Genomic DNA, 22,046 nt, shown 5'->3' on the forward strand with positions numbered 1-22,046 from the left:
AAGTTGTTGCATTTAAAAAAGTGTTCCAATTATAATGGGAGCCGCTGTATGTAGCGTAAACTAAAAATGCAGAGCGCCGATACTTTTCTATGTTTGCTGGCTGGTTTCAGGGAACACGTCGTTTCTGCTGCAAACAGAGGACTGTAGCGCGGGCCGACATCTTCTGCTGTCGAACAACCTGCAGGACGGGGGTGCGGACAGCGACACGAACAGCCATTCCGGGCTGATTGTCGAGGAGACGACGCTGACGTCGACGAGCCACAGCTGCAATGCCCGGCAGAAAAGCAACGGGAACAACAACTATGAGATGCGGGAGTTCAACAGGAGGCTGCTGCTGTCGAACGGCGGCAGCCCGGTCACGGGGATAACGACGGCCGGTCAGGGCAGGCGCACCTGACTATGGAAGTGGTTGCGAAACACCTCGAACCGACTCCTCTTCAGGAGCAACCGGTCCGCCGAAATCACCGTGTATAAGTAAGCTCGCGTGCGCGTTTATGGCCTTTGCCCTATGCCCAATGGCGAACGGCTTACGGCTTGTATCTTACGTCTTGCGTCTAGTGTCTCCTGTCTCGCGACTCGTAGCTCGCGAACCTATGAAACGGTACTCCTGCTCCCTAAACTCCCTGTCCTGCCGCGAATGCGGCGGCTGCTCCCTGGATTAATTTCCAAGCTAAACCGGAATTGGGTCAACCCCGTGCCACCTTGAAACTGCTCCGCCCAGGAAAGGGCCAGGGATGCTCGATTCTCTTTTCCGGGTATGATCTAGTGCAAGGCTCGGAATTACGTGCATGCAATACAGCAATGTCGAGGGCTACGCCTCCCGTCCAGTACAATCACGGAAAGACACTACGCAAAGGACGGAGCGATGACGCATGCGTAGGGAGATCCTCGCAGCGGTATGGGGTGTCTACCGGGTGATCATTATAATTCTTAACCACAATTTGCGACACAGAGCTTCTGTCTGATCGTAATTCAGAATTTTAACGTTCGCTCGATAAGATCCCCACGCCGCTGTGCAGGACTCTCGCGCATGCGCTCTCTGTTCCCACTCCTTGCGTAGCGACTTTTCGTAACTGCACTGATCCCAACTCCCGCGTGCAATTCGTTCATCCATGGTCCCCTAAATGCTACACGGAGCACACATAAAGCAACAGGCATACGCGCCTGACTTGCTGTAAGCTGAAAGAAGCGACCGCAGGGGAACGAGACGCTGCGACGGGAGTCAAGAGGCGTAGCTCTCGACATCGCCGTGTTGCGTGCTCTTAATTCCGAGCCCTGGTCTAGTGGACTTGCGGTCGTGATCGCCTCGAGCTCGCTTCCGGCCGACGATATTCTACTCCCCAGGAGTAGGAGCAAGAGGAATCGAACTATCGAATATGGTCGTGTCTGCCCTTCTTGGGAACCGAAGGGAAATCAAACGTCAACTAGTTGCAAGGGCGTGTTCCAACCCAGTTTCGGTCTCGTGGGACGTCTAGTCTGCAATGTGTTCGCGCTGTTCGTAGTCGGTGTTCTCGCATGACCGATCGTCATCGGTTCGATTCCTTTAGACTTTAGATTACTGGAACGGATTGGAATCATCCTGCGAACACCGAAGCAACCGAAACGCCCCGTGTATCGCTGACAAACTGTTCGAGAAGAAAGCAACCGATCGCGGGTAGGAAACGGCGGCGAGTTCCGGGAACGTTACTTTTTTTCTAATCGAAGAAACCGGAAAGGTGGAAGCGGACAAGAATACAATAATTAGATCGTAGTGTACAGAAGAAAACTAAAGATATACAGATACGTACGAGTATATTACACAATACGCACACGTGAGCGCGCACGCAGAGAAAGCGGACGAGTTTCTCAATCGAAACGATCGAAAGCGCATCATTCCTGAGAAGACAATACACGTGCTCGTAGAGACGGTAGACTAAGCCGAAAGCGAACCGGAGGACACGTTCGTGCTATTGATTTTTCCTGTATTCGCAATCGTGTTCCGGTTTCGCAGGTGCACAAGCTGATTCCAAATCGAATCCGATGAGGGGTCGTGTTCGATTGCTCTCTTCTCTCTCGCATCCCCCTGTCAAAGCAACAGCTTTGCCCCTCGGAATCGCGACAACTCATTTCTCTGTCTCTCGAAAATCCTTCGCGCGCAATTCCAGCGACGATGCTACGTTCCCGTTGCCTCTAACACTTGGAACGATCGGACCGCGCAAAGAACGAAAGAGACGAAAACCGGGCGAAAGGAAAAGCAAAACTTTTAGGCCTCGTTCAAAGAGTCTTGAGGACTTTGATCGACGAGCAATTGAGGCTCCGCGATCAACAGCATTGCCGTTTTTCTTTCAGCGAAGGCAACGGGACATGGAGTATCCTGGAACACAGGAAAACACTTGTCGAACGCTTAAATCGCGCGTACAGGTGCACGGATGCACAAGTACCGCGGGTAAGACGTGCCCGTGCACAAGAGAATGTCAGAACCAGACGACCGTTCATATTTTTCTATTAGAACCCTTTCCTGTAACTCAAGCCACCCCATTGAGCACCGCCAACGGGGAAGCTCGGGAATCGTAAACAGCAAGAAATTCGGAACTTTCTTGTGCAGGCAAACTCGCCGAGAAGAACAAATATATTTTTCGTTGGTATGAAGCCAATGAGTGAGATCAACCCCTTGAAACTTGTGCACCTTATCTGCACTGGAGACTTCAACGTTCTCTTCGATTTCCGAGCATCCTCGCTCCTAGATACTAAATACGAAATACTAAATATTAAATGCTAAAAACTAAATACAAAATAGAAACTACCAAATATTAAATACTAGACAGGATCGCGGTCTCTTATTTTCGTATAGACGAAAAGAAAACGACTGCCGCGCACACAAAATCGCGCTCGCGGTTTTCGGTTAGAGAGAGAAAATTGAACGGGGAACCGCCTTGGAAATCGTAGGGCCACGCCCGTCCGTAGATTTCCATGGGCCGGATGCGAAGTACTCGAGCTCGATCGTCGTACGATCGACTACTTTCGTGGACTGTAATCGCGAAGGGCAGCGTGTCATCGATGTTCCTAAAACCCGACGCATAGGCACAGGGACCGACCAAACCGTTGACCAACCGATTCGTTGATCGTAAAAACTGGTTACTCGAAACTCGAAACGTGGGACTCCGCGGGCCGCGGGTCGCGCAACTCAAAACCGAACAGCTGTTCCAGTAGAAAACATTCCGATACTACTTTTTACCGTTCTATACATTTTTAACCGCAATGTATCTCCGGTAACAGGTTAGTTGTAACTCGCGTACCTTCTGTTCGTTGGAAGCTTGCTCGAATCAGGGTCCGTAGCACGATACGCGATTTTCAGGGTACTCTCGAAGCTAACGACCTTCGTCCGGAAAAGTTTTCAAGCTCTGACCAAATTCTGTAGAATTTCCGGAAAAAAAAAAAGAAACAGAAAAAAATCTCCGGACCACGGTCGCTCGTTTGTTCAGTCGAATTTCGGTAGGGCAATCAAAATTCAATCTTCGCCTAGATAAAAATGATGAATTCTCATGGAGAGCCGGTTGGACCGTCTATCCGGGGAGCCCGTTCAACGACACCGAGCAAAATTCTCGGTAAACTCGATTACGTAGCTCCGTTTCGGCTGTATTTTTAGAGCGACGATTTTGATTGACGCTTGGACGCTTCATAGCGTCGCCCAAGTAGAACGATAGATAATCTCGTTTCGAGGATAGCAGACAGGATTTCTATTAGGTATTTATATCGCGCGCGAGACTATAGGAAGCGGTAGAGGCGATAGAGTCGATAGAAAATAGGTCTCTTGCCCGAGGACTCGCACGCAGAAAGAAAAGACTAGAAAAACCGATAAAAATCTAGCAAAGACTAAGAAAAACTAACAAAAAGGAAGACTGCAGCCACCGAACAAGTTAGACTATGGTAAAACGAGACCAAGCACGCGTAAACCTACCGGTACCACGACGACACCCTAACCGCTTCTAAATAACGAATGACCAAATCAAAATGTAGAGTATGCCAAGCGTTCGTTTCTTTTACGGTAAAAAAAGTAACCGCGACAGGACGAGGGGTGGTTTCTAAGATTTTTAGAGATCGTTTCGAAACCCCTTCGAGCAGACCGTGACCTACGATGGCAAATGGTAAACGGCGAACGGCATACGTTGCAGGAAAAGTGTATCGAAAATTCTCAGAGAAATTGACAGAGAAGCAACCACCCCTGGTTCGACGAAACGCTAGCGCCGACAACCTTTTTACGCGTCGTTGATTTTTAAGACACCGACGACGACGACGAGCGTCGATTTATTCAAAACGTTATTCAAACATTGCCGAATATTTTCAGGTATAAAGTTGACCGTACAATTTACCACATCCACACAGTACACTTTTCCTGCGACAACGCGGTTCGCAGCGGGTGCAAGATCTGCGCGACGCGACCCGGGCCGAGCCAAGCCGACGCTAATCAGTGACAAGCTGATGAGCTGACGAGCTGACGAGATGACGAGCGGCGAGAGTGACGCGGTGGTCGCCCGAGAGCTCTTTCGGTAATCAGCGACCAGTCGAGCGAACCGGGATCGTCGCGAAACCGAAGACCGACGATAGGAAACGCAACATTCTCAAACACACGGTGTGGAAAAGTGGGCGCGGGAGTCGCGCAAAGGCAGAGGAGGACTGCGAGGAGGCACCAAACAAAACTGCGGTGAAAGGAAAACCTAGGGGCGCTTCTCTTCGTTGAATCTTTGTCGTCTCTCCTCGCGTCGCCTCGCATAAGAGTATGCTCGAGATTGATTACTTTTGTAGATTTGTTTTCCTTTTTGCGGTAAGTTTCCTACACATAATCACGCGCGCGCTCGTCACACGAATTCCGTCTCGCTTCCACCATCGACCCCTTTTTCTTTCCCTTCCTTGTTCTTGATCGCGACGAGGCGAGGCGATGCGGGGGTGCTCCAGACTCGGAGCCGTTGAATACTGATTTTTATGTGAGTCACGCGAGTAGTATGTCACAGTACAATGTAACTATCGTTGCCGATCAGATAATCCGTACGCAGAGTCGGACACGTTCAAGTAGAATTTGATTAAAGCAAAGATACGAGGGGTTAGATACTCGCACGAATATCCGATCCATCGTAACACGGGGTGATCTGACGATACGAAAACAAGTTTGCAAGCTCTCGTCGGAATAGACCACTTAGTTTTGGAGCACCGAAGCGTTTCGTTCGGATCGATAAACTCCCAACAGACGGGAACACCATAGTCGAATAGAGAAAATTTTACGATTTACACCAAATACAACCGTTCAACATAGTTTCTTCTCGAGTGAACCGTCGCACGCCGATAAAGGCGAAGCGCGATGTCTAGAAATAAAACGACAGGTCCTCGAGGTATAATCGCTTCGAAAAAAAAAAAACAAAGAGAAACTTATTCGCAACCTTAACAGCCACGCCATCGAGACCGAACCAGAAACGAAATTGAAAACGCAAAAGACGAAAAAAAGAAAAGCAGCGCCGCGCGGCGTTCCACTTTCCGGAGAGTGTTTTCGCTCGTGCAGCGACAAACTCGAGGCTGTTATTTATACGCGCGCGTTGCTCGCGATGAAACTTTCGCGAACGATATCGGGCAGATATATCAAAAGGTTAATCGTTGATCGTCACGCGAGCCTTTCCCCTGGCCGTCCGACTGCGTACGGCATACAACAATGTGTGGCGTATGGCAAGCGCAAACAAAACGCGGCCGTTGCAGTGATCATCTTTCAAAAACATGCGACGACGATCGCCGACATACGATAGTTATAATGGACTATGATGGTGTACTACTACCAAAACGAGATTTTGTGCTATAAGATCGGTTTTCTTTTCCGTCGAAATTACGTCGAAATTACGTCGAAATTACGAAAGTACGTCAAAAAGAGAGAGAAACTAGCGGAAGAGTCGGACGACTGCGTAGTCGAGAGAGAAGTGTTTCTCTCTCGAAAGCGTTGCGATAAATGCTTCCAAACTGAAGTCAGTGAAAGAAGGCTAGTAATAAGTAGCGGAGCTCGAACGAGAGATTCTGTTTGTTTGAAGTTACCATCACAAAGTCCGCGTAAACGTCCGCAGGGCGATCGCGACGCGTATCGCGCAATGGGGAATAGCGTGGCGGTCCGGCGGTTTTGCGCGTCATCAAAAAATCTACTAACAATAATGTAATAAATCTAGAACAAGCGGAGGAGGGTAAGAGAAATTCTGAAATAGTTCTTTTTATATGTATAAAAGTATAAACGGATACGCGCAGCGCGAGTAGTCTGTATCGATCTGTGCTGTAAACCGTAAGCTGTAAGTCGTATGAATACGAGATACGATACTCAAAGTAATTGGCTTCCTAGCTAGGATTAATCGAGTCTATAGGATTATACGTTTTACCAACGCAATGATAATGGACACACTGTATTAGTAGACTGTATATAGCGGTGTATGGTAGAGAGTACAAGTTAAGTCGTCGATCGTCTGCTTAAGAAAAAAGCCGTAAAAAACCGTGAAACTATTTGTGTTTGATCTTACCGCCCTAGCGAGTAACGCGCCTAGCGAATGTCGGACATTTAATTAACAGTAATATCAGTCTGGACAACAGGGTATCATTAGTACATCGTACATTGAGACGCGCTCGATTACCGGTGAGATGCCATTCGTCTAACGTCGAGTTCCCTTTCGTTCGTTCAAACCGTTTTATCACGGGTTTTCTCATCCCTTATCTGATTGAACGCATTCCATCGTTGATTTAGATTGATTTTCATTAACCGCTGCGATCAACCTAAGCGAATTTCGCGTATCGTTCGCGGCGAACCATCCGGAAAGTTCCAGGTAATTCCAGTTAGTTCCAAGTAGTTTTGAATAGTCTCAGTCTCGAGTAGTCAAGGGTTCTTTCTTAATCAGGCCATCGAATTGTCGTTAAATGTACTAAGCTAAACTAATTATATGAAAGCTTACACCTCGCAGACGTACAGCCTCTGCCACTAAATGTACATAAGGGACGTTATACACCCGTACTCGTATACAGGGTGACCCAACGAAATCGAACACCTCCGACGCGACGTCTCAGTTAGTTCTCGACAATGCGCGACGGCTACAGATTTCGGGCGATTCCATTCGATTCAAAACAGATCGATATCACGAAGGGCTAACGATTCTTCTCAAGGTCATCTACATCTTTCTTTCTTTCTTTCTCTCTCCTTCAACGAAAGTACATATTTTTATCATAGAGGACCGTGGCGCAATAGTCGAGGTCATGACCGATCCAATGACCTACGACGTCGTGGCCCATTTTTCTTTACATCTTTTAAACTAAACCGAAGCGACGACTTTTTATATAGGAAAAGTTGCTCAAGACGTTGACCTTCGTAACGCATTTCGAGGTCATTGAAATCAAACAGATTTTTAATAATTTTATAGCAATTTATATAATCGCTCAAAGCCATAAGGCGGTCATGGTATCGTAGACCCTTGGATCAGACTATTTTCCACCATTTTGTCAAATCGTATCGTTCTCCAACGCTCTTTCCTCTCTCGTCGAAAATAGACAAGACATTTTGAGTGCTCGAGTCGTTTGGATCACCCTGTACAGATATATATGTATATGTATAACAAGAGGTAGCATAAATTGATTTTGAACTGATGATTTTAGATACCGTTACCGCAAGCCGCCCAAATGCGAAACAGTCTATACACCACCTTTTCGATTAGACCTCAAGCTATTAACTTTCGCCTGCTACGGGACATTACGACCACCTACGTTCTATTATGATTGTTATGGATTCCTTATGGGCTTTTGTTGACTTCGTCTGCTTTGTTTAAATGGTTGGGCTTCGTCAAATCCTCGCGTGTCGTGTAATAATTGTATAGCGAACGAAAGACTTCGTATCTCTATGTTCCCACATCGTTCGGATGTACAGTAGCGGTCATGAATTTTAAGACGATGAATTTTCTTTTCAGTTCTACGCACACTGTATAACTGTTATCTATTTACTTAGTTTATTTCATTTTGAAATCGAGAGATATGTGTTTCGGTTTTTTAATCTCACACCTAGGGCTATGAAATTTAATATGTTTTATACGACAAATATCAAAATCTGTTTGTAGTATAACCTTGATTGTTTTAAGGTCACATACCGAGCATAAAAGTATTGGTAGATCACTGAATTTACTACTTAACGAAAGGGAACAAGCTGTTTTGGAGAAGATTTGCAACCACAATGCTTTGTACCAATTCCTTTTTTTCTACTTTTTCGTCATAATCTTTTGTCCGCTACCATACCTCCCCTAAATAACTACATATACGATCCCCGTAATTGAGGAAAGCTTTAAAACGTTCAAATGTGTAGCAAATTTGTAACTAATTGATATTTAAATGTAATACCGTATGTAATATCAAGAAGAATGGACGTGAGGGAGCTTTGAATAGTGCCTGCTTAAAGAAGACAAAAATGAAACAACACGAACCTGATTTACTGTAATCTGTAAATGTTTAGACAAGGTACCGTACGTTGTTTCTTACAACTCGAAATTCTATAGGACTACCGTAGCCAAGTATGGGAAAAAGTGTTCTACTCGAATGCGTTCGTTACGTTCTGGTGATTACGCGCATCATCGTGCACAACGAAACACGCTTATCTCGAATTACCTCCACCGAAATTCGAACCTGCGACAACTCGATCAAACTAGTATTTCATTGTTCGTTTCCTCTGAATGAACTAAACGAATCATTCTTTTTAGCTGAAATGTGAATAATCCATTTACAAATTAACTGCCTCAATCCAAGATCCGTTTCGACTTAATTTGTTGTCGAGTTTCTTTAGTTTCATGAATTTCGTGATCAATACCGAACCGACGCAAATACGTTGAGTTCGATCATGTTTTGTGATACCCGTGTTGTTACATCATGCCACTCTTCCCCATACTATACTATGAGTTCATGTTATTCGATATTCTTAAATGTACATAAAACCTATGTGGTCGTAACTGTATGTACATACTGTTAAACGTTCTATTACTCCTCTGAAATATGAATACAAGGAAAAATTGGTTATTTAGTATAATTTTGACTCAACACGTTTTACTTACTTTTATCTCCAACTCCTTTACCTGCAGGACAGTATCCATTACAGCTCCGCCGATTACCACCTATGATAATTAAGGTACCGTTAGTTGATTCAACGGTTTTCTGGTATACTTTTATATCAACTTACTGGATTTTCGTTTGGTTTTAATAAGCAATTCAACACTGTGTTGTTCGTGTAATATTGATGCTTCTCCGCTAGGTTTACCGCAATTTCCCCTGCTATACACGCATTATTTTCTATAAGCGCCATATCTACGAAACAACATTCAAATTTCCCAGTTGCTTTCTTCGAGCTTAAGATTCATAAGTTGTTTACCTATACTTACTGGCTTGCAATGATCGACCTTCCGTAATTTTGGTTAATTCCTCTAACAAAAATGGAGTCACATTCTTTCCAGTAATGCCTCTACATTTTGCAATTTCCAAAGCTTTGCCTATAGCTAACTCCATTTCCTTCGGGTCTAATGCATGCTTCTCAGGGATAGGAACAGCAAACAGAATTCCTGTTCGAAGATCCAACTCTGTGTGAGCCCTTAGAATATCTGCAGCTTCCTTTGAAGTAGACACTCTATGAGGTGCTATAGTATTCTGAACTGTCTCTCTGCAATAAAATGCTGGAAAGTGACTTGTTTCTCCAATTTTTATTATTGGAACTCCTTGTGTTTCCTAGAAGAAAATATGAATCTGCACAAAGCGACATGGCAAAATCTGTCTGTGTACAAGAATATACTAACCAGATACTCCAATGTTTTCTCAATATCTAGAATAGATTTAACACCTGAGCATACTACAGCTACAGGAGTGTGTCCAAGCTCTAACAAGTCTGTACTAATATCGAACGTAGATTCTACACCACGATGGACACCGCCAATTCCTCCTGTTGCCATTACATGTATGCCAGCTAAATTTGCCAACAACATAGTACCGCTAACAGTTGTTCCCCCATTAAGTTTCTGAGAGATAATCAGAGATATGTCTCTGCGAGAACATTTAATAGATTTTACAGAATCAGATTCAGCCAGAGCTTCTAATTGTTCTTGATTCAAACCAATGTGCACTTGTCCTTTTAAAATTGCTATAGTGGCTGGAATAGCACCCTGAAAAGAAACAAAATATAAGTTGCAGAAAAGTATGGTATTATCGCAAATGTACTATAAAACTATATAAATTCATTTACTTTTGCCCTAACAGCATTCTCAACTTTGATTGCTGTTTTGAGATTATCCGGATATGGCATCCCATGAGTAATGATGGTAGATTCTAAAGCAACGATCGGTTGTCCATTTTTTTTTGCCGTTTCTACATCATGCCCATAAATAAATTGACTGCTTCCGTTAATTGATCGATGATTACTGGACACATTGAACCACTTTATTTTCCCAAAAAGTCTTTGACAACTTGTCCACTGCATCTTCATGATTCACAATTCTAAAACAACTGACTGTTGCCAGTTCAGTTTACCATCAGCGGGAAGATCATAAATAAACGATGATTTCTATAGAAAATAGATAGTAGATAACATGAGAATATGATAGCATATCAATAGGTTATTAGATTGTTTTATAGATTCTGATATTCGTTCTTATAACATCGGTGAATCAAAATCATTCTTATTTTGCAGTTTTCGGAACATAGTAAGAAAAGATTTGAGAGAAATTTAAATAGTTACATTCATCAATAATTAACTAATTTAAATATAGCTGGGATGTTCTCAGTAATGCACTCTACAGTTAATTATGACAAACATACAAAAAGTCAAGGAAATGTAGCTTAATTTTTAATATAATTTATTGAAATCGATTTAATCTAACTATAATTCTTCCTTACAAAATTTTTCATACGCGTTATAAGTTCTGCAGTACACCCTAAGCTCGATTTTATTGAAATTTATTTAAATTTAATAAAAGCTATGCCAAATGAATATCAAATATCTAACATCGTTTCTTTTAACATTTCACAAAGTGCTACGTGCGTATATAATCTACATATACAGTCGGTATACGAAGTATTCGTACACCTGTAAAAACAGATTAACTTTTCTATAATTGAGCTAAGATTTAAATTTTATTGTGATATTATTTTATTAGAAAATTATGAAAAAATTGTTTGAAAAAATTGCAATTGATTGACATGGTAAAAGAATTAAAAAATTATGTTCCTTTAACTTTCTTCTATAGGACCGTACCGAAAATTTCATTGAAATCGCATGTTTTTATGAAGTTCAATCAAAAATAGCTAATTTTCATATCTTTCAGTAGATGTATCTTGATCATGTGTTTATTGATTTTAATGAAATTTACAGCATCTATAAAAGTTACAGAAAACTATAAAATGTATTTATTAAATTTTCGTTGCAAGCTCTGTAAAAAAGTTGAAAAAACTTCATTTTTTTATTCCTTTATCGAGCCATTAATAGCAATTTTTGGAAACAATCTTTTTGCTATAACTCTAATATTCCAAAAAATTTAGATTGCTTGAGCCAATTATAAAAAATTTATTCCGATTTAAAAGGTGTACGAATACTTTGTACACCGACTGTAGATATTGAACTTTGATCGAAAAATTCAGGAACGTACATAGTCGAAGAATTCTGTTTAAAGTAAATTTTAACCGCTGAAATAGATCAAGCTACATAATAAATTAAATATGTAATACATATAATAATATAAGATTAAAATATATGTCAATAAATTATCCATGTTCCATTTTCATCCTTTTTATGCTTTTTGTTAGTAATATTACCGATTAGTATGTAAATTCTTGTGGATTACACGCGCTTGTTTTTTTACCGCTGTTTGTCTTCAGAAGTAAATTAAGGTACAAGTCAGCAAGAAAGTTCAAGGTAATGGTATCTGCCGTGAGTACGTCATCGAAGACGTAGTTTTTTAAAATGCACAAAACTAATTTGATACTCGATGGTTTATAAAATAAAATAAGAACACATAAATTTTTCTAAGACGAATGTTATACAGATAATTTATATATGATACGGTTCTTATTTACATGTAAAGTAAATATTTACATTGTAGAAATTTTACCACCACTGTGCCCCGTGAGACAAGTATGTAGTACGTTCCTGTAGAAAGTACATATAGCGTGCCGCATATGATTTTCCCAGTTTTAACATCGCCAGTGTGGTAGAGTATGAAGGTAGAAAATCTCCGTTTGTAAAAAGTGTTTACCAATTCGTTTAAAACTATTATCTTTGGAATTAATTGAGAACAAAAATATGAAATCGAAGAAATCCAGTTCCGTTGGAGTACTCTATTTAAAAACATATAATTTGACGCTAGTTTTTGGGTAAGGGTCTATTGTAAATAAAAATATTCATTTGGCATGTGATTTCAAATAAATTTATTTACCAAATAAAATGCTCTTGCAGATGGTCTTACATACTTCTAAAATTGTTTCAAAATGATTTTTCGTCTACTGTAGAGTTAGGTTTATGGCAGAACCTTAAATGGCCTGTTATAATTTTTCAACATGCAGCTGTACTGGAGGTAAGATATTGTCTATGTTTTGTTTTTAATAAAATAGTCTAGATTTAATCATTTTAATTTTGTTTCTGCAGATAGTACACGCCATAATGGGATTAGTGAAATCTAATCCTGTTTTAACAACTTTCCAAGTTTTTAGTAGAGTTTTTGTAGTGGATGTTATATTACTAGCAATTCCATACAGTGCAGCATCAACCAGTGGATTACTATTAGCATTGATAGCATGGACGATAACAGAAATAATAAGATATTTGTACTACTTCATGAATCTTAACAATTTTGTGCCATATTTGCTCACATGGTTAAGGTATATTATTAAAGAGATTGAAATCGTTCAAGTTAAAATAAGATATTTGAAACGTCCACTAAATGTTACATTTTAATTTACAGGTACACGTTATTTATTGCATTATACCCAATTGGTATAACAGGAGAATTATTATGTATATATGCAGCTGCCCAATATGCAAAATCACATCCTGAAGACTGGAGTTATGCTCTGCCCAACTCTTGGAATTTTACATTTAGTTATCAATATATGCTCATCATTGCTATGTTATCATATATTCCTCGTAAGTTGCTACAATATTACATGGATCACAATAATACCAAGGTTATATTCTTCTTGTCTAATTATTACTTTGTTTTTTTTACAGTTTTTCCACAATTGTATCTTCACATGTTCGCACAAAGACGTAAAATTTTGGGCACATCTTCAAATAAAAAAGCTTAGTAATATAAACAAGTTTTGTATTTGTTATTAACGTTTTTATATCTTATTACATTGATAATACAAGTTTGAGTTTATAAAACCCAACTTGAACTTATTTGTTATAATTTGAATGTAGTATCCCTGTTATTATTATATAATATATTATGTTATTGAATACAATAACGATCTTTTGTAATTAACTCTCTCACAAAAATAGGAGCACTACTACAATCTCATAGTGATAAAATGCTCCTACAATATGAATTTATGTGTGAAAAATAGGTTAAAATATGGTAACTGAGAGATTAAAATAATATTTCGAAGGGGCAGATATGTTCAAATCACTCTTCGGTATCTAAATCTTGTGAAGATAGTTAATTTATTATGGTAAATTTTTAGAACTGATTATATTTGTCACTGTACTATAAAATACAAGTCAAATTATTGTTTATCCGATACTGGCGCCTTTTGCGGTGAAATCTCGAAGGTCCGTATAGCACTAATTGGATAGTTGCAAAACGTTCAAACTATTGGCCAAAATCGACTGTGGATAATTTTACTAACAAAGCTTAATTTTTTTTCAAAATGACCACTTCAAATATTAATTACAACAGAATTAGGGCATTGTTTAGGAGTATCTGCAGCAACAATATCATGTAAAAAGAACAAATGACAACATTGCGAAACATAATTTTGATTATCAATAATATTAATTAATTATATTTTGTATTGCAATTGTTTTGTTCTCTTATACAATATAGATTCAGCAGATTTTTCTGATCAGTTTCGTGTCCTTGGTTAATTTTTGTATGCCGTAATTATGCCATTACTAATGTTTTCCTGCGTTCCTGCATTGTCCATACATATTGTAGAACCAATTTAGTTCGGCGTTTAACAGCTATGCGGAAATGGCACTTCGTTGATTCAAGAACCGGTTAATTTAAAACTAAATCTTACATAGACATATTTCTGAAAATCCAAAATAATATAAATTTGATGCACATCATCGTCGGAATCATTTTCAACTCAATAATTTCATAATTGTCATATTTTAGTCGAAGAAATAATATGTGAAAATGGAAGTAGAAATGCCTCGAGTTCGAACACGGTGTCTTATATCGTGGTTCTGAATATGGCCGATAATCAGAAGGTGTAGAATGGACGAACAATCCGGAACTCTACTGTAGTGTATACACATAGGTTTTCTAAATAATTTTTTATTGCGATAATCATAATTTATCGACCTGACAGACCATTTTAATTGTGTGTCTACAGGAGTAAATAATCAATTCTTGATCACATGTCGTACCGTTGTGCTCATAATTATTAAAAAAATAAAGTTAAAACTGTTCAAAGGGGTCGTTGCAGTTTGACAACATGTCCGAGCATAACGATGACACAGAAAATGGTAATATTTTGAACTGTCAATTATTTATAACAACAAAATTCGATATTTCTTTGACGTCACCCGCACTGTAATTTTTTCATTGCAAATTAATATGACGATGCATCTTTCCTTCATTATGTTTTTCGAAACTTGCGTGTAAGTGTCAACGAAATGGTATTTCTTGTATCATGATTAAATTAAATTAGATTAAATTAAATTATGTTACAAAGATGCTAATAGCAAGTTCAATATTTTTAGAAAGCATATTTATTTTGACTCACGTTAACGGTGTGAATAGATTCGTGATGATCCCTGTCATTCATAAGAATTGTAAATTTTACTAATTAATTAAAATGGTTAAGTGAATTAAGATATTGGGTATTGTTTGAAGATATTCTCTCCTAGCTTACGACTATTTTACTCGCGAGTAAACACAAGGATTGTAAGGTAATTATCTAGTCATGTGTGCGACTATAATGAAATACGTTTTGTCGCAAAATTCTGACATATGTTTACAGCAGGCCAATGCTTCCACAAATTACAGTTATTTTAACCAGTCGTCCACGACAATTATTTGTCCATCAACTCTTGCAGAAGCATCTATTCATATATTTTCGTTTGAGTTAGTAAAGTATTTTTTTTATGTAAATTTTTCAATCAAATGTTTCCTTTCATTAGTATTATTAGTATTAATTTGTTATGCTTATAATTTACCAATTGCATGACACATTTACCAATTCTATCCCAGAAAAATCATTTGTTTAATATTATAGTACCTCAAGGCATAACATATTTATACCATAAAAAGAAATTACTTTATGTTATATCTTTCGTCTTGCTTTTATACATAGAGAAGAAATTAAACGACGAAGCAACAAACAGTTCTTCAACAAGAGAAGAGACAGAAGATTCTGACGTAGAAATGATTCGCGAGTATTTAGGACAAATGTTGATAAAGTTATTTAATCCACCAACATGTGACGGACAGTCTACAAGGAAAGTTCTTCGAGAATTGAGCATAGATGGAATAGTAGACTATATAAAAGAAACTGAAAATATTAAAATTATCACAATGGCTGGAGCTGGTATATCCACATGTAAGTTTTGACGATTTCATGCTAGAACCATAAAAGAATATTTTACTGTTTACAGAGCTTTTTTGTGTCCACAGCTGCAGGAATTCCTGATTTTCGATCGCCGTCTAGCGGCCTGTATCATAATTTAAAAAAGTACAACTTACCTTATCCTCAAGCTATTTTTGAAGTTCGTTATTTTATGAAAAACCCAGAACCCTTCTTCACACTTGCAAAGGAATTATTGCCTGATGGCTTTAAACCAACCCCATGCCACTACTTTATACGGCTCCTGTGGCAAAAAGGTTTACTTTTAAGACACTATACACAAAATATTGATACGTTGGAAAGGACTGCTGGCTTGCCACCTGAAAAATTGGTTGAAGCACATGGAACATTCCATACTGGACAGTGTCTCAAATGCAAAACAACATATACTTTACCATGGATAAAAAGTAAGTTTTTAAAACTTATCACATTGCCAGCAATTCCTGAAGCTAAACCCTTGCTTTCAGAGAAAATTGCCGAAGATACTGTACCGAAATGTGAAAAATGCAACGAGGGTGTAGTAAAACCAGATGTTGTATTATTTGGAGAATTGTTACCCCAACGTTTTGATCACCTGAACGAACAGGATTTTCGGGAAGCAGATTTACTGATAATTATGGGATCCAGTTTGGTTGTACATCCATTTGCATCCTTGGTAGACAGGTATACATGATGAAACATTAACAAATTGTAAAGTTTCACTTTAAGAACTTGTATTTAAGTTGCTGTTTTTATTTGCTTTAAGAGTACGACCTAACTGCCCACGTTTACTCATTAATAAAGAGAAAGTGGGCATGCAAGATCGTTTGTCACGATTCTTAGGGCTGCGGCAAGGTTTCGTTTTCAATACGAAAGATTCTTCGGGTGGACGCGATGTTGCCTGGTTAGGCGATTGCGATACTGGATGCAGAATATTAGCAGAAAAATTGGGATGGGGTGTATGTTTTCCCTTCTGAATTATTCTTTTTCACGTAACCTGAAAGTTTATATCGAATATTTTATTTACATCGATTTCTTTTCAGGACGAATTAACAGAACTTATAAAAAGAGAACATGAAAAATTAGATGCTGAAAATGCTAAGGAGAATTAATTATATGAATGGTATTCTGGAGAGGTAATTAATATTTGATAAGTTTGCCACTATTTTTATAAAGAAAAACTTATTTAGGAAAATGATATTTTCTATTGAAGTAATCGTATAAATATTGTTTAAACAATAGAAGACTCAATACGACGACAACAAAGAGACACGTTTTTGTTTATATCCGTCTCACAAAGTTTTATAGAAAATATAAACATGTAATTTATTTTTTGAATGCAATCGTGACAAATGAATCGCATGTACAGATAAAATGGAACACGATAATACTCCCAAAAGTACGTTGAACTTAGTAGAATCATGTCATTGTAAAAGGTTTAGTAATAACTTCCTGAGTTTCTTGTTGATGCACGTGTCCATCGCCGGCAGCTGGGGCAGCCATAGGTCTGCGACCGCAATATTGTAACTAGAAATCGTAATATTGTTCTCATAGTAAAATTTCTTTCGATAAAGTTGTTATTTAAATAAATTTTTCTTTAAAATTTCGCTTACACGTCTACCACATAAATTTTCAAAGCGGGGTTTCACAAAGTTCCATGGTCCCATATTTCGTGGTTCTTCTTGGCTCCATATGAATGCTAAACATTTATTAAAATATATTTTTAACAGAGCTTCAGGATGCGTTATAAGAAAATTGTAGTACGTTTACTCACTTTTCGCGTTTTTGTATCTATCAAGCTCTTGTAACAATTCATGAACTGGAAAGGGACACAATGCTTCCAATCTAACGATGGCTACATTACTTTGTCCTGTAGTGTTTCTATAATCATCGAGGGCATAGAAATGTTTTCCACTCACCAGAATGACTTTGTCCACGTTTGTTGCCGCCGTCTTCTCATCCCCTGTTAGCAGATCATTCGAGTTGTAAAGACGGAAATGATTATCCTATAAATTTTGTTTTCTATATACCTATAACATTTGCAAATCTAGTTTGCGGACCCATGTCTTGTAACAACGACGTTGCAGCATTGTGACGTAACAATATTTTCGGAGCCACAACAATCAAAGGTTTCCGGAAATTCCTTAGCATCTGAAACGTGAAAAACTTAGACAGAAGTAAGGCAGTTTGTGAAAGCGTCTATTCAGAAGGCAAGAATCGTCTTCGTACTTGTCTCCTCAGTAAGTGAAAGTATTGCGCCGGGGTTGTAGGGTTCACTACATGCATGTTCACATCATCTCCATCCGGTTTGTCCTCGTTACTATCCGTCAACTGTAAAAATCTTTCTATTCTGCAGGAGCTGTGTTCGGGGCCAGCACCGTCGTAGCCGTGTGGTAGAAGAACGGTCAGTCCGCTGCTTAACATCCATTTCGCTTCGCCACTAGTTACAAAGGTGTCGATTACGATTTGTGCTCCATTGAAGAAATCACCAAACTGTGCTTCCCAGACGGTCAAGGTTGTCGGTAGAGCTATACTCATCCCGTACTCGTAACCCAAAACCGCTTCTTCCGACAGAATGCTATTAGCCAATTCCAACTTTCCTGTTTGACCCTCTATTATCGAGTTCAGAGCGATCTGTACCTCTGAAATATTATGTAAAAAAGTAAATATTAATTCCACTAATTTGGTAAAATCGATACTCGCTTACCTGCGGTTGTCTGATCTACGAACATGGCATGTCTATGGGAAAACGTTCCTCGGCCCACATCTTGGCCGCTTATTCTGACATTGTAGCCTTGATACAATAGGCTTCCGATAGCCAATGCTTCGCCGGTAGCCCAATCTAGTCGGCCTTGTTGGTCGTTCATCATCCTTTTCAGTCTAGCTTGAATGTGGTATTTTGCTAATTGCGGATGGATGGTCTACGCAGCGAAACGTGTATGGTCGATTATATGGAAAAGGTAAAATTTAGTTATAATTATTGGATCAACGTACAGCATTGTATTCTCACCGTATTATCGTCAACGCAGACACTCTTTTCGGCAATAAATTTCAGTAGAGTCAGGTCGACGCCTGTATCCCACTGGGTTACGCTTGCTTCGGCTTGCTTCATTCCCTTCCACAGACCTGCAAAATATGCAGATTCCGGGACGTAAGCATCCACCTTTTTCAGAGCTTGATTTAACCAAGCGAAGTGAGTGTCGTTCTCGTACTTGGCTTCCTCCAGGGTAAAAATGTTTGACTTTACCAGTTTATCTAAGTATCGATCCGGTACCGATCTATGTAAAAACAAAAGTAGACTCACTCTTTCATTTTTCAGACGCGCAACGAGATTTAAAACACCTACGAACGGTTCTGTATTATTTTATACAAAACAGGATTTGTGAATGTTGGATCGTCCAGTTCGTTGTGACCCCATCTTCTGAAGCAATTTAAGTCCACGAAGACGTCTTTCCTGAACGTTCTTTGGTACTTGAATGCGAGTCTGGTGGCTCGAACGACCATCTACGACGTTTGAATAGTTTAGTAACTTGAATGTAGCTTACAAAAACATATGATAGACACCTCAGGATCATCTCCATTGACATGAATCACCGGGGCGGAAATCATTTTCGCCAAGTCTGTACAGTATCTTGAAGATCTTCCTCGAGAGGCTGGCGTGGTGAATCCCAATTGATTGTTCAGGACCAAGTGGATCGAGCCACCTATTTCAAAGTGCGGAGCCTGAGACAAAGCTAAGCATTCTTGATTCACACCTTGACCTGCGTAAGCGGCATCCCCGTGAACCTGAATGTTCAACACTTTATCGCTCCACTTGGCGTTTTCGTCTTCGCTGTAAGCTCCTTCTCCGATAGCTTGCATCACTCCTCGCGTTTTTCCCATAGAGACCGGATTCACGGCCTCCAAGTGGGAAGGATTCCTTAACATCGATACATGCAGATTTTTGCCGTTGATGTCGAGATCAGTGGAGGACACCAGATGACTGATCACGTCGCCGGTCGTTTTTACTTCAGCCGGAAACTCGGAGAGTCCCCGGAGCTTTCGAAACAACTTCTCCGGTGGAAGGTTTAGCATACCGGTGAGCAAGTTCAGTCGACCGCGGTGCGCCGTACAGAGGACAATGTACATCAAGTTGTCTAGAAACAGATTGATTTATGAAATTAAAAATAGAAGAAATATAAGAAACAGATTAATTTATATCGATCGATGGAATGACTGTATATTTTCTCACGATTTCAATTACCGTCTGCGCACAGTTTGAAAAATTCATGGAAGAACGCCATCATAGCCTCGGCTCCTTCGCCTCCGTACCTTTTGAGGCTGACAAACTTTATAGCCAGGAAGTTGTCGAAAGCTTGGCTCCTTAGCATTTGCTTCATGATAGCCACCCTTGTCTGATCCGTGAGGGGTTCAGCTATGTATCTCTCCGCAGTTTGAGCGAACCATTCTCTCTCCTCTTCAGTCTGCGTAAATGTTAAAGGCGATCGGATACTTTTAAAATGTTCCTACGGCTGTTATCTCAGTACGTAAGTAAAGGATACCTCTAGATGGCTAAACTCAAAGCCTATGGTATCGCTGTAGGTTCTAACTAGGAACGCTAAAGCTTCCTCCACCGTTCCTTCTTTTTTATTCGTCGTTAGGATCCCTTCGAAGGACACTTTGTCCGTCAAATGTAATCCAAATCTTTCTGGATTTAATTCTACGAGCGGAATTGGTTTGCTCGGAGAAACAGGATCTACGCTAGCTTCTTTATGACCAAATTCTCTGTACGCAGCGACTAGTCTGTAGAAATTACTGTTCTTTGATCGCGTTTCCAGATATTCTTTCGTTACTGTAAACGAAAATGGGATATATGGAATTTTCGATAAAAATCCGGACAATGCGTAAATAGTTGCAAAGTTGCGTAATAATCAAAATATCGTATTCGTTATCGCAGCTGTTTATTAATGGATTAAATATTTTGCTTAAGACCGCACTTTCTATTTTTGCACTCAGCGATGATAGGCGTAATCATAACTCGAGCTCGCGATACAAACGCATTGCGTTTTGTGTTGCTAAAATATACGAATCGAGTGCTCAAAAAACCCACAACACCTACCAATCTATAGGACAAGATGAATGTTGTATCATATGTAACGATAACTCTGAAATAAACGTTATATTTTTAGTCAGAATTAAAAATCGAGTCGCAGTGTCAGTTTATTGATCTATTGGAAAAGAAATCCGAATTGTCAGTGGTTGATTCTTTCCCCAGTTCAAATTTGCCACGCATGCGCGTTCCACCGCGCTTTCCGGAATTGTAACAGTTGCGCGAGGCGCACCAGTGGATAGATAGTTTCCGACATGCTTCAAGTTTTGATATTTTATTAATTCATCGCGCGTTAACTGTATCTGTGTATCATAATATCTGATCGAAGATTCGCATTTAGGAAATATCGGCCCATAGCTGAAGGTTTCCTGTGCAAGGTAAGAACGAATCACAACAGAAAATCGCATTTTTCCATTCATCCATATAAAAACGTTCACACAATTAGACAGGGAAATATTTTTAATTCGTATACGAAACTTTGAGGCTGCTACGTTCTACAAGAATCGTGTAAATTTTTACTCTATAACGTTGCTGCTATCTTTGGTTGCGTTTATACATTCCGACTAATTTTAAAAAAGATAGAGGTAGGGAATGATTTAATATTTAGGAAAGCGAGATCTAGACAAACAAACATTACGCAATTGTTGATTCGATAGTGGTCGGAGAGTCATCGCTCCGTGTTTGTATGTGAACCGATAGGTTTAAATAGGTGAATCAACGAATTAACTGGTATTTAGTATTTGGTTAGGCGCGTGGATGTGTGTATACACTATCCATCTAATTGCGAGCTTACGTAAATACGATCACAGCAGTTAGTATTACTTTGAATATTGATATTCTTGCACTTGCAATTGTATATGGAAAAATACCTTGAAATTGTCGTGGCGCTCGCGGCCTGTATCCATATACGCCGTGTTCGCTATGATAAGTGCGAGCATTGACCGTTGCCATCGTCGGTCGATAAGTGGTGCATCCTATGATCGAACAGCTGCTTGACCACCGAAATCGTGGATGCTTTCGAAAGTTTCGAAGGATAGGATAAGCGTGCATACTTGTGGCAAAAACTCTGAATCGACTGAGCGTCTCTTATCGTTATGCTATGGTTTACGGTTCGTACGCTGCTCCTGCCCCCTCCATTAAACCGACTTATCCTCTTACACCCTCTCCCCCTCCATCGGCCGTAGATTGT

General features: G+C 39.7%; 6 protein-coding genes across 17 annotated transcripts in view; 4 read left to right on the forward strand and 2 right to left on the reverse strand.

The window, feature by feature from the left end:
- LOC144470849 (uncharacterized) overlaps positions 1–9,049 on the forward strand; it is a 38,541-nt gene extending 29,492 nt beyond the window's left edge. Inside the window, exons 4-5 of one of the 2 annotated variants that reach the window (XR_013494194.1) lie at positions 111–474; positions 4,325–9,049. Coding sequence is in view for 1 of the 2 variants with exons in the window: in XM_078182418.1 (XP_078038544.1) it covers positions 111–397 (287 nt within the window). In the remaining variant the exon portion in view is untranslated. Of the gene's footprint in view, positions 1–110 lie in introns of both variants that reach the window. The other variant, XM_078182418.1, reaches the window with a different exon arrangement.
- LOC144470847 (uncharacterized) overlaps positions 1–11,830 on the reverse strand; it is a 51,319-nt gene extending 39,489 nt beyond the window's left edge. Inside the window, exons 1-6 of one of the 4 annotated variants that reach the window (XM_078182415.1) lie at positions 11,815–11,830; positions 10,250–10,567; positions 9,807–10,169; positions 9,399–9,738; positions 9,200–9,324; positions 9,075–9,134 (exon numbers count right to left, since the gene is read on the reverse strand). In XM_078182415.1, coding sequence (XP_078038541.1) covers positions 9,075–9,134; positions 9,200–9,324; positions 9,399–9,738; positions 9,807–10,169; positions 10,250–10,489 — 1,128 coding nt within the window. In that variant the 5' untranslated portion in view covers positions 10,490–10,567; positions 11,815–11,830. Of the gene's footprint in view, positions 1–9,074; positions 9,135–9,199; positions 9,325–9,398; positions 9,739–9,806; positions 10,170–10,249; positions 10,568–10,741; positions 10,764–10,899; positions 11,033–11,814 lie in introns of those variants that run through there. The other 3 variants (XM_078182414.1, XM_078182416.1, XM_078182417.1) reach the window with 3 other exon arrangements.
- A 343-nt stretch (positions 11,831–12,173) lies between these two features.
- Hacd1 (3-hydroxyacyl-CoA dehydratase 1) lies at positions 12,174–13,386 on the forward strand. The gene is made up of 5 exons (XM_078182423.1): positions 12,174–12,372; positions 12,455–12,572; positions 12,644–12,876; positions 12,960–13,141; positions 13,226–13,386. Exons 1-5 carry the CDS (start codon positions 12,302–12,304, stop codon positions 13,300–13,302), a joined length of 681 nt encoding a protein of 226 aa, XP_078038549.1. The 5' UTR covers positions 12,174–12,301; the 3' UTR covers positions 13,303–13,386.
- A 1,027-nt stretch (positions 13,387–14,413) lies between these two features.
- On the forward strand, positions 14,414–18,450 carry Sirt2 (Sirtuin 2). 8 transcript variants are annotated; one of them, XM_078183250.1, is made up of 10 exons: positions 14,414–14,464; positions 14,557–14,689; positions 15,060–15,115; positions 15,187–15,290; positions 15,520–15,765; positions 15,840–16,196; positions 16,257–16,452; positions 16,535–16,727; positions 16,812–16,904; positions 18,125–18,450. In XM_078183250.1, the coding sequence occupies exons 2-9, from the start codon at positions 14,675–14,677 to the stop codon at positions 16,878–16,880; spliced, it is 1,236 nt and encodes a 411-aa protein (XP_078039376.1). In that variant the 5' UTR covers positions 14,414–14,464; positions 14,557–14,674; the 3' UTR covers positions 16,881–16,904; positions 18,125–18,450. The 8 variants fall into 8 exon arrangements, 4 of the variants coding, with proteins under 4 accessions (XP_078039376.1, XP_078039378.1, XP_078039377.1 ...); XR_013494246.1 differs by adding an exon at positions 17,011–18,008 and having other exon boundaries at positions 14,425–14,689; XR_013494247.1 differs by adding an exon at positions 17,645–18,008 and having other exon boundaries at positions 14,425–14,689.
- LOC144471322 (putative 2-oxoadipate dehydrogenase complex component E1 homolog) lies at positions 16,951–22,042 on the reverse strand. The gene is made up of 12 exons (XM_078183243.1): positions 21,727–22,042; positions 20,310–20,599; positions 20,012–20,231; positions 19,333–19,904; positions 19,115–19,272; positions 18,779–19,046; positions 18,476–18,689; positions 17,998–18,410; positions 17,799–17,919; positions 17,543–17,731; positions 17,382–17,467; positions 16,951–17,295 (listed from the first exon to the last, which is right to left on the reverse strand). Exons 1-12 carry the CDS (start codon positions 21,905–21,907, stop codon positions 17,188–17,190), a joined length of 2,820 nt encoding a protein of 939 aa, XP_078039369.1. The 5' UTR covers positions 21,908–22,042; the 3' UTR covers positions 16,951–17,187.
- LOC144471324 (cell growth regulator with RING finger domain protein 1) overlaps positions 21,113–22,046 on the forward strand; it is a 57,788-nt gene continuing 56,854 nt past the window's right edge. The window contains exon 1 of the mRNA XM_078183247.1: positions 21,113–21,234. The gene's annotated coding sequence lies outside the window, so the exon portion shown is untranslated. The remainder of the gene's footprint in view (positions 21,235–22,046) is intronic.

This window comes from Augochlora pura, chromosome 6 (genome assembly GCF_028453695.1).
Source record: "Augochlora pura isolate Apur16 chromosome 6, APUR_v2.2.1, whole genome shotgun sequence".
In the NCBI taxonomy this organism is placed as follows: Eukaryota; Metazoa; Arthropoda; class Insecta; order Hymenoptera; family Halictidae; genus Augochlora; species Augochlora pura.

Excerpts from the sequence above, each read along its gene's own strand:
- Hacd1 (XM_078182423.1), top strand. The coding sequence starts at position 12,302 with ATGAAATCGAAGAAATCCAGTTCCGTTGGAGTACTCTATTTAAAAACA. Across the intron at positions 12,573-12,643 it reads AACATGCAGCTGTACTGGAG|ATAGTACACGCCATAATGGG; the intron begins GTAAGATATTGT and ends TTGTTTCTGCAG. Across the intron at positions 12,877-12,959 it reads TATTTGCTCACATGGTTAAG|GTACACGTTATTTATTGCAT; the intron begins GTATATTATTAA and ends TTTAATTTACAG.
- Sirt2 (XM_078183250.1), top strand. Across the intron at positions 15,116-15,186 it reads GTAAACACAAGGATTGTAAG|CAGGCCAATGCTTCCACAAA; the intron begins GTAATTATCTAG and ends ATATGTTTACAG. Across the intron at positions 15,766-15,839 it reads TGGAGCTGGTATATCCACAT|CTGCAGGAATTCCTGATTTT; the intron begins GTAAGTTTTGAC and ends TTGTGTCCACAG.
- LOC144471322 (XM_078183243.1), bottom strand. The coding sequence starts at position 21,907 with ATGCACGCTTATCCTATCCTTCGAAACTTTCGAAAGCATCCACGATTT. Across the intron at positions 17,468-17,542 it reads TAGATACAAAAACGCGAAAA|CATTCATATGGAGCCAAGAA; the intron begins GTGAGTAAACGT and ends ATAAATGTTTAG. Across the intron at positions 17,296-17,381 it reads AAAATTTATGTGGTAGACGT|TTACAATATTGCGGTCGCAG; the intron begins GTAAGCGAAATT and ends TACGATTTCTAG.